At 35.5% G+C, this 18,709-nt stretch overlaps 1 protein-coding gene across 1 annotated transcript in view; it reads right to left on the reverse strand.

Annotated features, from left to right (window-relative positions):
- The window catches only part of FCHSD2 (FCH and double SH3 domains 2), a 194,461-nt gene that overhangs the window by 5,794 nt on the left and 169,958 nt on the right, over positions 1-18,709 (reverse strand). The window contains exons 14-16 of the mRNA XM_010973089.3: positions 6,005-6,139; positions 473-556; positions 176-353 (exon numbers count right to left, since the gene is read on the reverse strand). Coding sequence (XP_010971391.1) covers positions 176-353; positions 473-556; positions 6,005-6,139 — 397 coding nt within the window. The remainder of the gene's footprint in view (positions 1-175; positions 354-472; positions 557-6,004; positions 6,140-18,709) is intronic.

Genomic DNA, 18,709 nt, shown 5'->3' on the forward strand with positions numbered 1-18,709 from the left:
CACTGAAGATCAACTTTAGGGTTCTACTATACAGGATAAACGTGACCAAATAAAGGAAAACATGTAATACAAAAGGAATAAAGTTGTGCTTTTTAACCTACTGAAGGCTGACTCCAGGGTAATACAATTTAGGTCAAATGTGACCAAATAAAGAGTGCCTTGTTTCAGTCTTTACCACTGGCATCTCCGTTGAGGCTGCCTGAAACGAGTTCGGCCTCCGTGGAATTGCTGGATGTGTGTGACCGACTGTCCAAAGCAGCCAAGGACTGTAGCATGCTCAGTAGACTGTTCGAGGTGGGAAACTGTAGGTACTTTTCTGGCACATAACCCACTTGGCCAACTTTATTTCGAGCCTGAGTAAAAGACATGTGACAAAACAGGTTTGCACACACAATTTGGACAGGGCACAACACGAACCAAAACAAACTCCTAAAAAGTCACAAGAAGGGGCGATATGAGCAAAGGAATATACCTTTACCCAGTCTTCCATATCTCCATCTTCAATCACTTCTAACACCTCATGCTCCTCAATGGTCAACTCATCTGGTTGAGAAGCCTGCAATGTAGGATGGTCATGGACAAAATTAAAAAGGTTAGATAAAGAGCAGATGTGAACTGATCATAACAAAAACTGGGGATCAAAATATTGAAATGATTTTGAAAAACGTATTGAACATAAAAATTTAAGTGTTGTAAAACTATCATAATGAGGTGAAGTTTTACTTTAAAAAAACTAAACAAAATAAAGCCACAACAAAAACTGGAGAAACGGAATCCTCAAGAGGCAATCAGGTTCAGTGAACACAGCACTCTGCTGGAAGTAGAGGACTTGGGTTCTAGCTCCAGCTTATGTATCTACTGGTAAGTTATTCAACTTCTTGATGTCTCCATTTCTTCAAAATGACAATCCTGCCATTCTCAGGAGGATGAGGGAGTCAATGGGGGATGAATATGGACAGAATCAATGATTTGGGAAGCACAGGCAAAGGAGAAAGCACTGGATTAGAACTGTACAAGAGGGCTACCATGGAAGTGCGTGCTGTGAAAATGCAAAGAGCTATGTACATGGACTGGATGATAGCTTTAAGCAGCTCCTAGACCTGGTCTGGAATCACTGTAAAACAGTGGCCAAGAGAAGGAAGTTGTAGGAGGAGAAATGATTGAGATTGGTCAAAGTTTGGAATTACTATGCTCCAACTTAACTGTGGAGACTGGGCTGATCCCCTTGGGTGCTTCTGCACAAGTCACTAATTGTGATGGTTTTTTTCTCCCTGACAGCAGGAGTCCACGAGCACAAGCCACCCAAATATTGCCCCTGAGACTGTAGAATCTGAAATCAGACTCTCAGGGCTCTGTAAAGGGACTGGAGTGAGAGACTATGTTGCTTTGTTTCCTAAAGAGACTTGCCTGTCATGTGTAACAGGGAGGGGCCTGGAGGCATCTTCTGGCTCTCCAGTGAACAGTCTTAAAAGCTTTTCCCAAGTCCCAAAATCAGTTAAAACTGTCAGACCATATAGTTTTTCATATCTCTCAAAGTGTAAAATATCTCCAAGTTACACAAGCGAAAATAAGGCAAGAAAATGGGTCACTTTCCTCCCACTTCATGTTCATTTTATCAAACCCAGATTCTGCATATTGCTGTAATAGCTGCTTGAGACAGAAAAATAGTATTGAAAATGGCTGACCAATCACAGAAATACTCCAGGATCAGAATTTTAAGTAGTTACATCTGATCTCAAAATATGAGAAAAAGAAAGCTCATTGATTCTTGATAGCTTTTCCAACAGAATTTCTTTGCTAATCAGAAACATTATGCCTTGAATATACCAGCAAAACACACCTATAAACAAAAATGTTTTTCCTAATTCAATGGTAAAATTTAAGAAGTATCAACATAACCAGATTTCAATGTGTGTGAGACCAAAGCAGGAGGGTGAAGAACAACTTTTAAAATATATTGCTGCCCTTGTAAAAAAAAGTCATAGAGGTCTGTGCAAGTTGTCCATCATTGTTTTATAAGCAGACACTAGCTTGATCATACCATCCCTAGCAGTGACCAATACTTCCACTTGACAAGGTCAAGTTCTTTGCATAGCACTCAAGACCCTAAAGAGTCTGGACCCTGTGATCTCTTGATGCTTTGGCCCCAGCATACTATTCCCTATTCTCTGAATATACCATGTTCTTTCTTGCCTTTATACTTTTACCAGGCTGTTCCTTCCATCCAGCAGGCCCTGCTCCCTCTTTTCCATCTGATGAATGGATTTAGATTACTGTGGATTCAAGTCCAGCTTCAGTCTGTTTCTATGGGCAAGGGACCATTAAGACCTCTCACAGCCTCAGTTTTCTTTTTGATTCCTATTAGAATGTAAGCTCTGTGAGGGCAGAGATTTTTGTCTGTGTTGATCAATGCTACATCCCCGAGGCTAGAAAAGAGCACAGCATGGTATATGGAAGATACTCAAATAATATTTGTTGAATTAATAGGTTGGTTGATAGTATCTTCCTTATAGGGTTATTGAAGGGATTAGAAAGAAAAATACGTATGTATATACTTATGATACCAGGCACAAAGGACTTACTAAATGGTAGCCATTATTATTACTCATGATTTGAGGCCCAGCGCATATGTTTTCCAAGACCACCTACGATGAGTTGGTTGCTTTTTCCTCCTTTTGTTTTTGTAAGACTTTGTGCATCCCTCTAACACTGACTACCTTGGTACTCTAGTTAGTTTTTTATAGTTGTGGGCTTCCTACTAGAATGACTTACTTAAGGCATGGAATGTAATTCTCACTTACACCAACTAAAGACAGCAAGTGGTCAGTAAATGGTTATGAAATAAACCCATGGTCTCACACTACCTCCTGAAGTCCTAATGCCCAGTGACAGAACTTCAGAAGCAGCCAGGTCCTCCATTCCCACCACCATCTCTCTAAATTTCCTATTTTCTTTTAAAATAATATATTTCTCCTGATTATAAAAGTAATACATGTTCATTGTAGAAAAGTTAGAAATACATAACTGAGGTCTTAAGATACATACAGTTTGGTGTCTTACTTTTTTGACATATTTCTTCTTATATAAAAAACTCACTAATGTAATTTTCAATTATCTTTGTAATATTTTATGTTATGGTTACATTATACAAACGGTTAACTGATTTAACTATTTCCTTATTGGATTGCCAACTTTGAACTATTATAAAGTAAGTACTATGATTAAAGACCATTTTGTATCCAGAATGTTTTTCTACATTGTGGGTCACTTTCTTAGGATATATGCTAGTAGGATCAAAGTTATGAGCATTTTTAAGGCTTTTGACTCCAATTCTTAAATTTGGCTTTTTTTTTTTTTCTCACCAGATTAACTCAGGCCTTCTTTGCTGGTTGGACTACAGGAATAACAATTAAGCTTATAGTTAGTCTTATTAGTTAGGCTCAATTCTAATCTGTCTTGTAGGGCACCTATACCATGACCAGGGTTACCTTCTTTAAAAACCCAGTCTGATTTTAGGACATCCAATGGCTTCTCTCAGCAAGGATAAAAGCCAAGCATCAGTCTGGTCTACAAGGCCCTTTACTATCTGGCATGTTTCTTCCAGCTGCTCTATTCCCCACACTACATGCTCACACACCACTGAGTTTAATGTTTCCTGAGTATCCTATTATCTCATTAAACTGTGTGTCTCTGTATCTGCTGTTCTCTTTGCTTAGAAGGCTCTTTTCCTACCCCATCTTACCACTGCATCAAGAAAGGTCTTATTCATAACTTAACTGAAATGCTACTTCATCTGTAAAATTTCTCCTAATCATCATAGGAAGAATTAGCAGTTTTACCTTTATTATAAATGTTTTCAAATATATTCTATTTTTCAATTTAATATTTACTCCCTGCAGACTATCCATTCCTGAGAGGCAGGAGTGGTGTCACGTTCATTCTTGCATCCCCCAAACTTATCACATATTGGGCACTCGATAAATGTTCAATGGTTAACTGATTAAAAAAATTTTACAGTCTGTTTTACCATATGGATATGCCTAGGATATGCCAACAGAGGGGATGTCAGATGAATGTTAGCTGTTTATAATCACTCAGACACTTACAACCCTCTCCATTTAAGGACCTTAAATTTTAATTCTGGAACTTCAAAGTAAATATAATATTGAGAGGGAAGATGGGGAAATACTCCCAACACTAGTTTTATAATATTCTAAAACACCTTTCCAAGAATCTCAGAGGTGACTTCAAATTTTCAAAAGATTATCTAAACAGTTTACACTGGAAAAAAAACAACCCAACCCTTTTAGAAAAGAGGGCGTATTATTAACTTAAATATATAATGAAAGGATGTTAAACTATAAAAAAGTCTGGTAATCACTGATACTGAGTAGTAAATACTGCCAGCCTGTAGCTACCTAGGGATGGTGGTGGTAGAAGTGAGACTGTCCCATGTATGACTGTTTTAGATTCTCTCCAGACCCTTCTTCTGTTGTTGTCCCTTAAGCATTGAGTCTCCAATAGCATGGCAGCCAAAAGAGGATTCATTTGTTCATGTCCTAATTATCTCTTGAGGACCTACTACGTGCTGGGTACTGTCCTGGGTGCTGAAGACACACAGACAAGGCTTCTGCCTTCATGGACCTTTAGTAGCAAGTTAGACAAAGAAATATGAAAACAAATAAGATTAAGTTTGGCTGGTGATAACTGCTATATAGCAAATAAATGACGGCAAGAGGGCAGTGAGATAGAGTAGTGACTGAGGAGTGGGTTATGTATTTAGGAGATCAGGGGAGACCTGAAGCAGCACTATTTGAGCTGAGCCTATATGAAGAGCAGTGGGCAGCCAACCAAGATCCGGGAGAAAACAGTTCTAGGTAGGAGAGCAACAAGTGCAAAGCTGTCAAGTCAGGGAGGAGCATGGTGCTTCTGAAGACTGAAAGGCAGCTAGAGTGGCTAATGTGTAGTGAGTGGGTTGGGCAGCAGTTGGGTGGGTTGGTCTGACATGAAGCTAGGGACACTGGCAGGGGCCAGATCAATCTGGACATTGTAGACCCTAGTGAAGTGTTTGTTCTTCTATATGTGATGGAAAATTTATAAAGGGTTTTAAGCAGGGGAACAAAATAATATCCTTTATATGTTAAAGACAATTCTGGCTGCAGAGTGGAATGTGGACTGTTGGTAGACGAGTATGAAGAAGGGATACCAATTATGAGTTTTTTTTCTTTCACAGTAATTAAAGCAATGGCCTAGACCAAGGTGATGAAACGTCAATGGATTTAGGATATGTTTTGGAGGTGGATTCAATAGGACTGGCTACTGACTGGATAAAGGGAGTGAGCAAAAGAGAGAAGCTGGGTAATTAAAACTCAGTTTACTTTGTACAAGTGAAAAGTTACTGTGAAAGCGGGGCAGGGGTGAGAGAGGATAAGAACTATTATACCAAATCAAGTTTGGAAGTCAGGAATCTATCCAGGTTTCTGCTTAACATGGAAACAAGAGGTGGTTATATTAAGATTAGGAAAGGTAAAGTTTAACAAAACTGCTTAGTAAAACAATTTTCTTTTAATATCAACTTTGAGAATTATTCCAGTGGAGGATCTTGTGCACCAAGAAGGCAATTGATAAGGATAAGAGTTCTATTTACATAAAATTTACTAGATGCCAGGTACTGTGCTAACTGTTTTGCTATAAAAGTGTTATCTCATTTAGTCTTCAATCTAGCCCTACAATATTATCCTTATAATATAGATAAGAAAACTGAGGCTCACAGAGACCAAGGGACCCAGCATTGTCATATACCTTGCAAGTGGCAGAGACAGGATTTTAACTGAGGCAGTCTGATGTCAGAGCCTAGACTCTACCATTATGTTATGTTGCCTCTAATATGAACTGAACACCAATTTTATGTTAAGCACATTAGAAGAGGCCAGGTAGATACAGTTACATGTATCTTAAGAATTGTCACAATTTAATATGAAAAATATGTTAAATAAATACAAACCTTATAGGAATAAACAACTTTGCAGGTGAGTGGATAATTTCTTAAGGTGCCAGAAGGGCTGGAACTGCTGTCATCAAAAACATCCATGTTGTCTTCAAACTCTTCTCCTTCTTCTCTTTCAGTATCTGCATTAAGCTAGGAAAAATCAGAAGCCATTCGCTAGGTTACTTACTTCAACAAAATGGATGAAAGCAGGAAAAACACTTAAAGCCTGATTTTTTTCAAAATTTTAATTTACTTATTCAGCTGGACACAGAAATAAGTATCTGTTCTCATTTGCATTTCTCATGTTACGAAAGGACAGAATTTTTTTCTTTTTAAAACCAAGAGTAAAATGTCTTTCAAATATATAAGAAATATTTATCAGTATCCTTTCACTCTTCACTGTTAAATACTAATAAAGGCCTCTTACCATTTTAAACTGACCATATAAAAAAATACTAAAAAGATTTCTAAATGCTACCAATGACGTGGAAAAACAGGCTTTCATCTATGGCTGGTAGAAATGTAAACTGATATATCCTTAAAAAAAATCCTGCCTACTGAAATTAAAAACTAAATATAACACTTCGTCTAGCAACTTCACTTTTGTGAATCTATTATAAAGAAATAAAAGCACTAGGATCGTTAAAACTACATATTCTGAGATGTTTACTGCAACACTGCTTGTAGTGGCAAAAGCCTGGACATAACCTATATCTCCATCAATAGAGGAATATTTGAATAAACTATGATGTGTTCATATTATAGATAAATGACATCTATTAAAAATGAGTTGGGAAATAGAAAGCCCAGAAATAAATCCTCACATATATAGTTACATGATTTTTGACAAGAGTCCCAAGACTATTCAATGGGGAAAGGACAGTCTTTTCAACAAATGGTACTGGGTAAAGTGGATATCCACACGTAAAAGAGTGAAGTTAGGCTCTTATCTTACAAAAATTAACTCAAATGGATCAAAGACCTAAACGTAAAAGCTAAAACCATAAAACTTTTAGAAGAAAACATGGGGGAAAAGCTTCATGACACCAAATTTGTCAATGATTTCTTGAATACACACCAAAAGGATAGGCAATGAAAGAAAAAAAAGACAAATTGCACCACATCAAAATAAAAACTTTTGTGCATCAAAGGACAACAGAGTAAGAAGGCAACCCAATTTATCATGTCTGATAAGGGATTAATATCCAGAATATATAAAGACTGCCTAAATCTCAAGAACAAAAAACAATCCAATTCAAAAATGGAGAAAGGACTCGAAAGACATTTCTTCAAAGAAGATACACAAATGGCCAATAAGCACATGAAAAGATGCTCAACATCACTAATCATTAGGGCAACACAAATCAAAACCATAATGAGATACCATTTCACACGCATCAGAATGGTTATTATAAAAAAAAAAAACCAGGAAGCAAGTATTGGCAAGGATGTGGAGAAACTGGAACACTTGTTGCACTGCTGGCAGAAATGTAAAATGGTGCAGTCACTTTGGAAAACGGTATGGTGGTTCCTCAAAAAGTTTAACATAGAATTACCATATAATCCGGCAATTTCACTTCTTTTCTTTCCATTTCTATTCTATTCTTTCAATTCTTCTTCCTAAAAGGTTCTGAAAGCAGGGACCTGAACAGACATTTGTACACCAATGTTCACAGCAGCATTATTCACAATAGCTGTAAGGTGGAAGCAACCTAAGCATCCATTGAAACAAGTGGATGAGCAAAATGTGGTATATACATAAAACAGAACATTATTCAGCCTTGGGGGAGGGTATAGCTCAGTGGAAGAGTTCATGCTAGCATGCATGAGGTCCTGGGTTCAACCCCCTAAGTACCTCTGCTTAAATAAATAAATAAACAAATAAATCCATCTAATCCCCACCCCAACCCAAACAGAATATTATTTAGCCTTGAAAAGGAAGCACATATTGGCACATGATACAGTATGGATAAACCTTGAGGACATTCATGTTAAGTGAAATAAGCCAATCACAAAAAGATAAATACTGTATGATTTTACTTATATGAGGTACCTAGAGTCAAATTTACAGTCAGAAAGTAGAATGTTGGTTGCCAGGGATTTGGGGGGTTGGGAGAATGGGGAGTTTTTATTTGACTGGTACAGAGTTTTACTTCTGCAAGATGAAAAGAGCTCTGGAGATAGATGATGGTTATGGTTGCACAACAATGTGAATGTACTGAATGCCACTGAACTATATATTTAAAAATGGTTTAAATGGTAAATTTTATGTTACGTATATTTTGCCACAAAAAAGGGGCACAATTCTTTTTGAAAGGGAGCACAAAGGAAATAATTTAACTCAGTTTCAATGTATATTATCCACTATAGCTAAAACATACATATTAATTAAAATGATATTAAGTGTAAAAGTGTATTTACCTAGAGTACTGTCCATGATATTAAAACACAAATAATATCTATATGAGCATAAACATCTGACAGAGGGAGGCAGAGTAAGAAGAATAAAGACTGGAGAACACAGGCAATCAACTTGTTTTTTATATACCTTTGTACTATCTGAACTATTAGTATAAGCATGTTTTATGTTTTAAACTAAAAACCAATAAAGAAGAAACAAAACAGACTCAAAGGTTTCTTTGTTTCTAGCTACATATAAATACTTAGTTGGCTACTTTTCCCCATGTTAAAATGGACAAAGGCACTAATGTTTACAAATTAAGGATATGAGGAATGGACAGTCAGAATTGGGCCTCACAGTAGAACAATTAATTAAAATATCAAATACCTACTACATGCTGAACACCACACTAGGATCTTAGATATGAAATGAAGGACAATGTCTGCTTTGCAGGAGCTCACAATCTAGAGTGGAAAATGAGCACAATCAAATGCTAAGGGCACAGAGGGCTCTGTGAATATGGAAAGTGTAAATCGAGAAGAAGTTCATAGAAGAGTTCCCGGGATTCAATGAGTCAAAAAGTATAGGATGCCTATGTTGTTAAATTCTACTTTTTAATGAGCTAAAGTGATTTCTCTTGAGTAATTATCACTAACGTTTTAAAATTGACTCTTTAACTGCTATTTCCCTAATAAAATTCTATAGAATTGGGGGTAGGAGAGGTTTCCAGGAGAATAAATAGTACGTACTTCCTATCACATTTATTGCCTCCATTTCAAAGCCCCTTTAATATTCTCATTTATAACTATAATTGAAAATTCTCCCCAGCTGAGTGAGGTAATCACGTGCCTCATCTTATAAATAATTCATGTCTGGTCAGGCAGATCGATGACAAAACAGAGTCAAATCTTGACCTTTCAAATCATCTCAGGCTTATGATTCTACTGTTTTCCAGCAGGGCATTGTGTCATATAAAAGATGAGGATCACACAGGAAATTGCCATAAAACTTACTTTAAACGTATTTTTATATACTTGGAAGACATTGCTTTTATATTCTAGTAAAGATTATAGACATTAAAAAAACTATAGGCATTATGAGAAACAAAACAAAACACCCATACATCTATAAAAACTAAAATTAAAGCTAATGTGGGTAGAACAAGTTCCAAAAATACAGTATAAGGAATGTTAATATGTACTGTGTTTTGGCACTGGGAATCAATCCAAAACATTTTATATTGGCAATGCTGTTTGATACTAAACATCCCTTTCTTTCTCCTTTATTTTTAGTTCATTTTTTGATTATCACAGAAGGGAATGAAAGATTGCAGTGACAGCAATAAGGGTCACTGTCACATGCTCTTGCATTGCTCATGCACAGCTTTGCAAAGCATGTCATTTCAGAACAATTTCTTCTTTTTTCCTCTTCCACCCTCGTAACTTAACTGTTGCAATGTTTTCTTGACCCAGCATTTCTAAAATCACATTCTTCCTGTTTCTTAACAACTGCTCACTTATCCCTTTTCCTTCCTGTCACCTGATAGAACTTTAGTTAAAACTACTCTTTCTAGCTGTACTAACATTTTTCCTTTCTTAGATGTAAACTGCTTACTCTTATTGCAAGGACAGATAAGCAGAACCTTCCTGAGTTGGTTTTAGTAGCCGTCCCCTTGTACTCAGCAAAATTACCTCTGAAGGGCTTCATCAGCTTTATGGTCCTTGGATCCAACAGACTTGGGTCTGAATGCTGACGATGACATTTACTTGCTATATGGCTTTGGGAAAATTATTTAACTTCCCAATTTCAATTACCTCTTTACCTCTTACTTCTTAACAAAGTCATGATAAGGATTAAGTGAGGTAACATATTTAAACCCCTAATACATGCTTGGTACATAGGAGGTACTTAATATATTCTTGTTTTTATGAGGAAAGGAGAATCTAGATTAAAAAACCTGGTGAAATCCAACAAAGAGGAAGGCAGCTCCCTATAACTGGGTAGCAGAAACTCTGAATTCCATCTAGACAGAGAAGCGATCACAGTGTATATCATTCCAAATACAACACAAGTATATTATAAAAGATGATGCTGAAAATATCAGCAAAGTGGATTTCTGTTTCCAGGCAAGATGGAATATCAGTGATTAGATTTACATTTCTTCCATAAACAACTAAAAACATTGTTCAACATATATGAAAGAACAAGTTTTCCAGACAGTGGACATCATGTGAAAAAAGGTCAGAGATCCCTGGAGGATGGGAAACAATTTCCCCAACTCACTGTCTGAAGAAAGTTTCCAGGCTGAGATACAGCAGGAGTGGACCCAGGCAGAAGATAATGGTCTCCGTGAATTGAGGATACGGAACTGGAAATACAGGAAGGCCAGAGTGGCTAGAGTACGCAGGGAAGAGTAATGCAGGAGAGAGAAATGCATAGAGAGAACTCTGGAAATCTGCAGAGGGTCCCCAGCAAGTCTTCAGTTAAGTACTAACCCGCACGTGTACATCAAGAACTATCTGAAGCCAGTGATAGAACCACCCAAAGGATTAGCAGGAAAAATCCTCAGTGCTCACATCAGTCTGGAAATATTTCCTGTTTCTTCTTAACAGAGTGGAAAACCTCATAAGGCATAAGGTACCAGGTAGAGAACTCAGAAAATCAATAGACTTAAATAACACTATAAACCAACTTGACTTAACTGACATTTACAGAACATAACACCTAGCAACAGCAGATTATACATTCTTTTCAAGTACACATGGAACATTTACCAAGATATACTATATACTGTGCCACAAAACAAGTGTCAATAAATTTAAAGTGTATTTACTTTTAAAGTATGTCAATAAATTCAAGTATGTTGTCTGACCATAATGGAAATAAATTAGAAATCAATAATAAAAAGATATCTGTAAAACCCTCCAATATTTGGAAACTCAACAACACTTCAAAACAACCTATGAATCAAAGAAGAATTTAAATGGCCAATTAGAAAATATTTAAAACTGAATGAAAATAATAACACAATGTATCTGAATTTGTGTGGTGGAGCTTAAGCAACACGTAGAAGGAAATGTTTAGCACCAAATGCCTATATTGGAAAAGAAGGAAAGTCTCACATCAATGACCTTGGCTTCCACGTTAAAAAAATCAGGAAAGAGCAAATTAAATGCAAACTAATCAGAATAAAGGAAATAATAAAAACTACAGCGGAAATCAATAAAATAGAAAACAAAACAAAAAACAGGGAAAAAGTCAGTGAAATAAAAAGCTGGTTTTTTTTGTGAAGATACCTCAAATTGATAAACCTCTAGCAGAATGATCAGGGGAAAAAAGAGACACAAATAACCAATATCAGGAATAAGAAATGTGATGCCATTATAGATTCTCCAGACAACCAAAGAATAATAAAAATATTATGAACAACTTTATGCTAATAAATTTGGCAACTCAGATGGAATCGACAAATTTCTTGAAAGACACAAATGATCAAAGCCCACTCAAGAAGACTAACTTGAATAACTCTATATCTATTAAAGAAATTGAGTTTGTTGTATTTAAAACTCCCACCAAAAAAAAAAAAAAAAAACAAACCCTCCAGGCCGAGGTAACTGTTCTGGTGAAGTCTACCAAAAATTTAAAGAAGGAAAATATTCTACATAAGCTTTCAGAAAATTGAAGAGGAGGGGATATTTTTTCAAATTATTTTATGAGACATCATTATATCAAAACCAGAAAAACATTATAAGAAAACTATAAAGTATCTGCCATATATAGAGATATAAAAATGCTTATCAAAATTTAAACAAGTCAATTCCAATCAACATATAAAAAGGATAATATATCATGATCCAGTGGAATTCATCAAGAATGTGAAATTGGTTTACTATCTGAAAAATCATCAATGCACTTCACCGTATTAACAAACTAAAAAAGAAAAAAAAAATCATTCGACAAGATCCAACATCCACTTCTATCAGCAAACTTAAATAAAAATAGAGAAAACTTCCTTGACATGGTAAAGGGCATCTGCAAAAATCCTACTGTGAACATCACACTTAATGGTGAAAGATCAAATGCTTTCCCTAAGTTCGGGAACAAGCCAAGAGCATCTGTTGGTTCTCACCACTTCTATTCCAGCATTGTACTAGATTGCAGTTGTTAAGTAAGGAGAAAAAAAGGGGATCATGGAAGGAAAAAGAAGGCACCTGAACTGGAAAGGAAGAAGTAAAACTGTCTTTATATATAGGTGACATGATTATTTGTATAGAAAATCTCCATAAAAGCTACAAAAACTAATAAACGAGTTAGCAATGTTGTAGGATAGAAAATCAATATACAAAGATCAACTATTTCTATATGTTAGCAATGAACAATTGGAAATTGAAATAAAAAAAATCACTACAATAGCATAAAAAACTATGAACTAGACATAAGTCTGACAAAAGATGTGCAAGACCTATGCACTGAAAACTACAAAATACTGCTGAGAGAAATAAAAGACAATTGGAAGACTCAATATTGTTAAGATGTCAAATGTCTTCAAACTGGTCCACAGATTCACTGCAATCCTACTGAAAAAATCCTGGTAGGTTTTCTGGTAGAAAACTGATTTTAAAATTCATATGGAAATGCAAAGGAAAGAGAATATCCAAAACAACTTTGAAAAAGAAGAAAACTGGAAGATTTACGCTAATTGACTTCAGGACTTTAAAGTTACAATAATTCATACAGAGTAGCACAGTCATCAAGCTAGACAAATAGATCAGTGGAACAGAACAGGAAGTCCAAAAATAGAGCCACACATATATGGTTAGTTAATTTTTGACAAAGATGTGAAGGCAATTCAGCGGAGAATGGACAGTCTTCTCAACAACAACAAAAAAGAACTTTTACTCACTCTTCTTACTTAACTCACACTGAATCAGATTTAAATGTAAAACCTAAAACTATAAAACTTCCAGAAGAAAACACAGGAGAAAATCTTTATGACTTTGGCTTAGGCAAAGATTTATTAGCTATCATACCAAAGTGTGATCCATAAAAGAAAAAAAATTAGTTGGATTTCATCAAAATTAAAAATTTCTGCTCTTTAAAAGACACTGTTAAGAAGACCCAAAAAAAAAAAAAAAAAAAAAAAGCTATAGACTGGGAGAAAATTACATTAAGTCATATATCTGATAAAGGATTTGTATCCAGAATATAACAAAACTCTCAAAACTCAATAAAAAGAAAACAAACAACCTAATAAAATTTAGTTGAAAGATCTGCACAGACACTTCACTGAAGAATATACACAGAGGCAAATAAGCATATGAAAAGATGCTCAACATTATTAGTGAAATGCAAATTAGAACTACAATGATACACTACTATCTAATGCATACCTATTAGAATATCTAAAATTGAAAAGATCGATCAGGTTACCAGGAGGGGAAGGGGGTGGGAAGGAATAAGTTGGGAGTTAGAGATTTGCAGATACTAACTAGTTTACATGAAATAGATAAAAAACAAGTTTCTTTTGTATAGCACAGGTAACTATATTCAATATCTTGCAGTAATCTATAATGAAAAAGAATACGAAAATGAATATATGTATGACTGAAACATGTTGTACACCAGAGTTGACACAACATTGTAAATGGACTACACTACCAAAAAAAAAAAAAGAAAGATCGACCAAACTAAGTGTTGGCACTGTTGTGGAACAACTGGAACACTAGTACTCTATTGATGGGAATGTAAAATGGTACAACCACCTGCTTTGGAAAACAGCCTGAGAGTTTCCTACAATGTTAAACATATAGCCACCAGATGACCCAGCCAAAACATACATTCATAGCAGTTTTACTTGTAATAGCCCCAAACAATTCAAATGCCCATTGTCAGGTGAATGGATAAACAAATTGTGGTATGTTCATACAACAGAATACTACTCAGCAATTAAACTAAGTACTGAGACATGCAACAACATGGATGATTCTCAAAATAATCATGCTAAGTGAAAGAAGCCAGACAAAGCCAAGTGTACACTTTTAAATACATGCAGTCTATTGTATGTCAATTATATTTCAGCAAAACAGTCAAAAAATATCAGTAGAGCTTGGGATTTTTTTTTTTTTTTGATAGAACACTTTGATTTTCCATCAAAAGAAAACCCATGCACAGAAAATTCATGGATCCAGAATCCATTCCTTTCATTGAAAGGTTATTTAAATTTAACTATAATTTTACAGGATAATTATTGAGACTAGCAACTGAAGAAGAGCTGAAGATGAATTTTTTTTTTAAACTTCAGCATCTACCTTGTAAAGCTTGGAAACTTTAATGACAACTGGTCACACAGTATTTCAAGATGCTGTAAGACCATTAATTACATTAAAAACAGGACAGTCAATGATGATTCAACAGAGCTTAAAGGGGAAAAAAATGAATAGCAATGGAAATGAATCATGATAAAGGTTAAAGGAATAAAAGGGGCATCCACAGAGTAAGAAAGTATGCTAAAGAGCAGGCCTTTAGAGGCACATATATCTGAATTCTAACTCCAGCTCTCTCCACTTACTAGCTATGTGCTGTCAGGAGAGATAGTTAATTCTTCCAAGTCTATCTTCTTGTCTGTAATACATTCAGGACTGTTGTGATCATTAACTGAAATAATGTATGAATGTGCCTGACAGTACCTGGTACAGAATAGATGCTTTACCAATGTGAATTCCCTCCTTTTGGTAGTATTTTAAGCTTTGTGGATGGTAGAACTGGAGTAAACTGCTTATCTTCAGGTTCAGATGAATATTTCTGAACATGTACTATGTATAAGGATCTGTGTCAGGCATTTGTTATGGCTGTGCAGGAAGTAAAAGAACATGATACAGCTAGAGACACTTCTCTGAGAAGTGAAATTCTCTACATCTTTTCAATGCCCATCTTTGGTCTTGGCTGTCAGTGAGACTAGTTCTCTCAATCTGTAGACACCAACTCAACAGACATTATATGCAGCTAGGTAATTCCCAGCACCCAGCAAAGGGTCTCATGAGCAGTGCAGGCTCAATACATGCTTACTGAATTGAATTAAACTGATCCTACTAGGAATTGGAAATGTCAGTTTCATTAAAAACTATTGGCATTTTGAATATACAGGATCTTGTGGTGGCTCATAGTGAAAGAGAATGTGACAATGAATGTATGTATGTTCATGTATAACTGAAAAATTGTGCTCTACACTGGAATTTGACACATTGTAAAATGACCATAACTCAATAAAAAAATGTTAAAAAAAAAACTATTGGCATTTTGAGTATGGAGTTTAGTCCATTAAAAAGACCACTGCACATTTGGAAATACTGTAAATATAAAAGTGACTGAAAATTTCTGCAGTTACATTCCATTATCTTCTACACTTTACATTTATTTCATTACAAAAACCCACTGTTTCTTTTTCTTTGGGATTTAGCTCAAGTCAACAAACAGATTTTCGTATTTCAAATACAAAACCCACTGGATGCAAGGAGTGTAAGGCATTACTGAGGCAGATGGGAACCAAATTACCATCCTAAAGAAATCTTTAATATTGCCTTTCAAACACATATTCAGCATGGTCTTTATAATGAGTGGAGTTAGAATTTACTTCTAACTTTGCAAAATGCGCATATTCTTAGGGAGGCTTTACAACAGAGTATATGTCATGGTGCCTTTGTATAGCAGTTTGGGGAAGTGGCCAAAGACAAGAAAGTCATGTAAACACTGTCAGCTATAGCTTGAGAATCTAGGGGGAAAAAAGAACAAAAATGAACTAATCTCAATCAAAGAATCTCTGACCCAGTAATTCTACTTCTAAGAATCTATATTACAGAAAAAAACCACAAGTATGAAAAAAAGAAATATGTATACAAATGTTTTTAAGATTATTATTTAGAATATCTGGAGGCAATTTAAATATTAAACCTAAAGAGAACAGTTAAGCGAACACATTCCTGATGGAATACCATACAGACATGAACAAGATGATTATGAAGATCATCCCACAATATGGAATGCTAGATAAAAAAACATACAAAATTACCTTTATTATGATGAATATGTTTTAAAAAGGAATAGTAGAAAAAGGAAGGAATTACATCAAATTGCTAACAGTGGTGTTATAAGGATGGAGCTTTTGGTCATTTTTTTCTTAACCATACTTTCTAATTTTTTTGTTATCTAGTTACATAAATTTTCTATTTTAAAATTAATGTAATTTAAAAATTAGGTTGTAAACTAGGTATGGGTTTTTGAGTAAGAGGAGGCAAGAAAATAAGAGAAGGGAGGGATGACAGACAGAAGGCGTGACTGGGTCACTGGCAGCAATCCAATCATAGGAAGTTGTATGTAGGCTCTGGTTAACCATCAATTGAAAAATTATATCAGAATCCTCTCCTTTTGAAAAAATGTTGCTATATTCTGTGATTTTTTTTCTTCTCAGTCCTATATTCTGTACTCCAGCATAATACAGAAGGCAAAGAGTTAACACTCAAGTAAATTTAGTTCCTTCCTTATTCTATAAGGCTAATAGATGGTACATTTTAAGAACATTTATCTTCTATCAGGCACTTTATTTACACTGATAATGTCCAACAGTAGTATTAACCATATTTTCCAGATGGAAAGGAATTTTAAACCTGATGACTAATGCTTTTGTTGGCATCTATGATGGAAGAAATAATTTGGCCCCCAGAACGTGTATTTCTGCTCTGTGCTCCTAGCCAGTTGTCAGTGTGAAGAGATACAACTCCCTCTGTATTATTTCAGGCTGTTATTTAAAATCAGGCTAAATAAATATTGGGACTTCATTAAGCTATTTTGTGCCTATATCTTTCTTTTATTTATATTGTTAATAGAACTTCCACAAAATATATTCCTCAGCTGAAAGTTGGAAGACACAGGCTCCGTAAGAGTGACTAAAGGGAAGAAAAAAGTGGAATGGGATTGCAAAATGCTCCTTTCACAGATATGTCTCTAGGTGATCTGATGTTCTGTGACAGTTGTTAAAAATACCCAGTTTATTCAACACCACCAGACTGTACTACTCACTGCCAGACACCATACTAGGGACATCATCATTTTCTTCCTTCACACCCTGAAGCTCTTGTTTTTTTCCTGTTAAAATTCCTCAAGAATTGTCTCAAATGACATTTCCTTCATGGGGCAAACTTCTTTCCTATTTTTTTAGCTGGTACAGCATACCTTGGAAATATTGGTGTGGGTTTGGTTCCACACCATTGTGATGAAGAGATTATTCCAATAAAGTGAGTCACATGAATTTTTTGGTTTCCCAGTGCACATAAAGTTGTATTTACTGTCGTTATTAAGCATACAATAGTATTATGCCTAAAAAAATAATGCACATACCCTAATTAAGAAACACTTTATTGCCAAAAAACACTAACCATCATCAGAGTCTTCTGAGAGTCATAATCTTTGTTAGTAAAAGGGTCTTTTGCCTGGAATGTTGATGGCTGCTGACCGGTCAGGGTGGTGCTTGCTGAAGGTTGGGTAGTTGTGGCAATTTCTTAAAATAAGACAATGAAGTTTGCTGCACTGATTGACTCTTCCTCTCACAAATAATTTCTCTGTAGTATGCAGTGCTATTTGATAGCATTTTACCCACGTGGAACTTCTTTCAGAACTGGAGTAGTCTTCTCAAACCCTACCACTGCTTTATCAACTAACTCTAAATCTTCTGCTGTCATATCAATAATCCTCACAGCACCTTCACAAGAAGCAGATTCCACCTCAAGAAACTACTTTCTTTGCTCATCCAGAAGAAGCAACTCTTAATCCGTTGAAATTTTATGATGAGATTGCAGCAATTCAGTCACATCTTTAGGCTCCACTTCTAATGTTAGTTCTCTAGCTATTTCCACCACATCTGCAGTTACTTCCTCCACTAAAGTCTTGAATTCCTCAAAGTCATGTGTGAGGGTTGGAATCAACTTCTTCCAAACTCCTGTTCATGTTGATATTTTGACTTCTTCTCATGAATTACGAATGTCCTAAATGGCATCTAGAATGGTGAATCCTTTCCAGAAGGTTTTCAATTGACTTTGCCCAGATCCATCAGAGAAATCACTATTTACGGCAGCTACAGACTTATGAAATGCATTACTTAAATTGTAAGACTCGAACATCAAAATTACTCCTTGATCCATGAACTACAGAATGGATGCATGAAAACAACATGAATCTTGTACATTTCCATCAAAGCTCTTAAGTGACCAGGTGCACTGTCAATGAGTATATATTTTGAAAGAAAATCTTTTTTCTCTGAACAGTGGGCT

This window comes from Camelus bactrianus, chromosome 10, assembly GCF_048773025.1.
Source record: "Camelus bactrianus isolate YW-2024 breed Bactrian camel chromosome 10, ASM4877302v1, whole genome shotgun sequence".
Lineage (NCBI taxonomy): Eukaryota > Metazoa > Chordata > Mammalia > Artiodactyla > Camelidae > Camelus > Camelus bactrianus.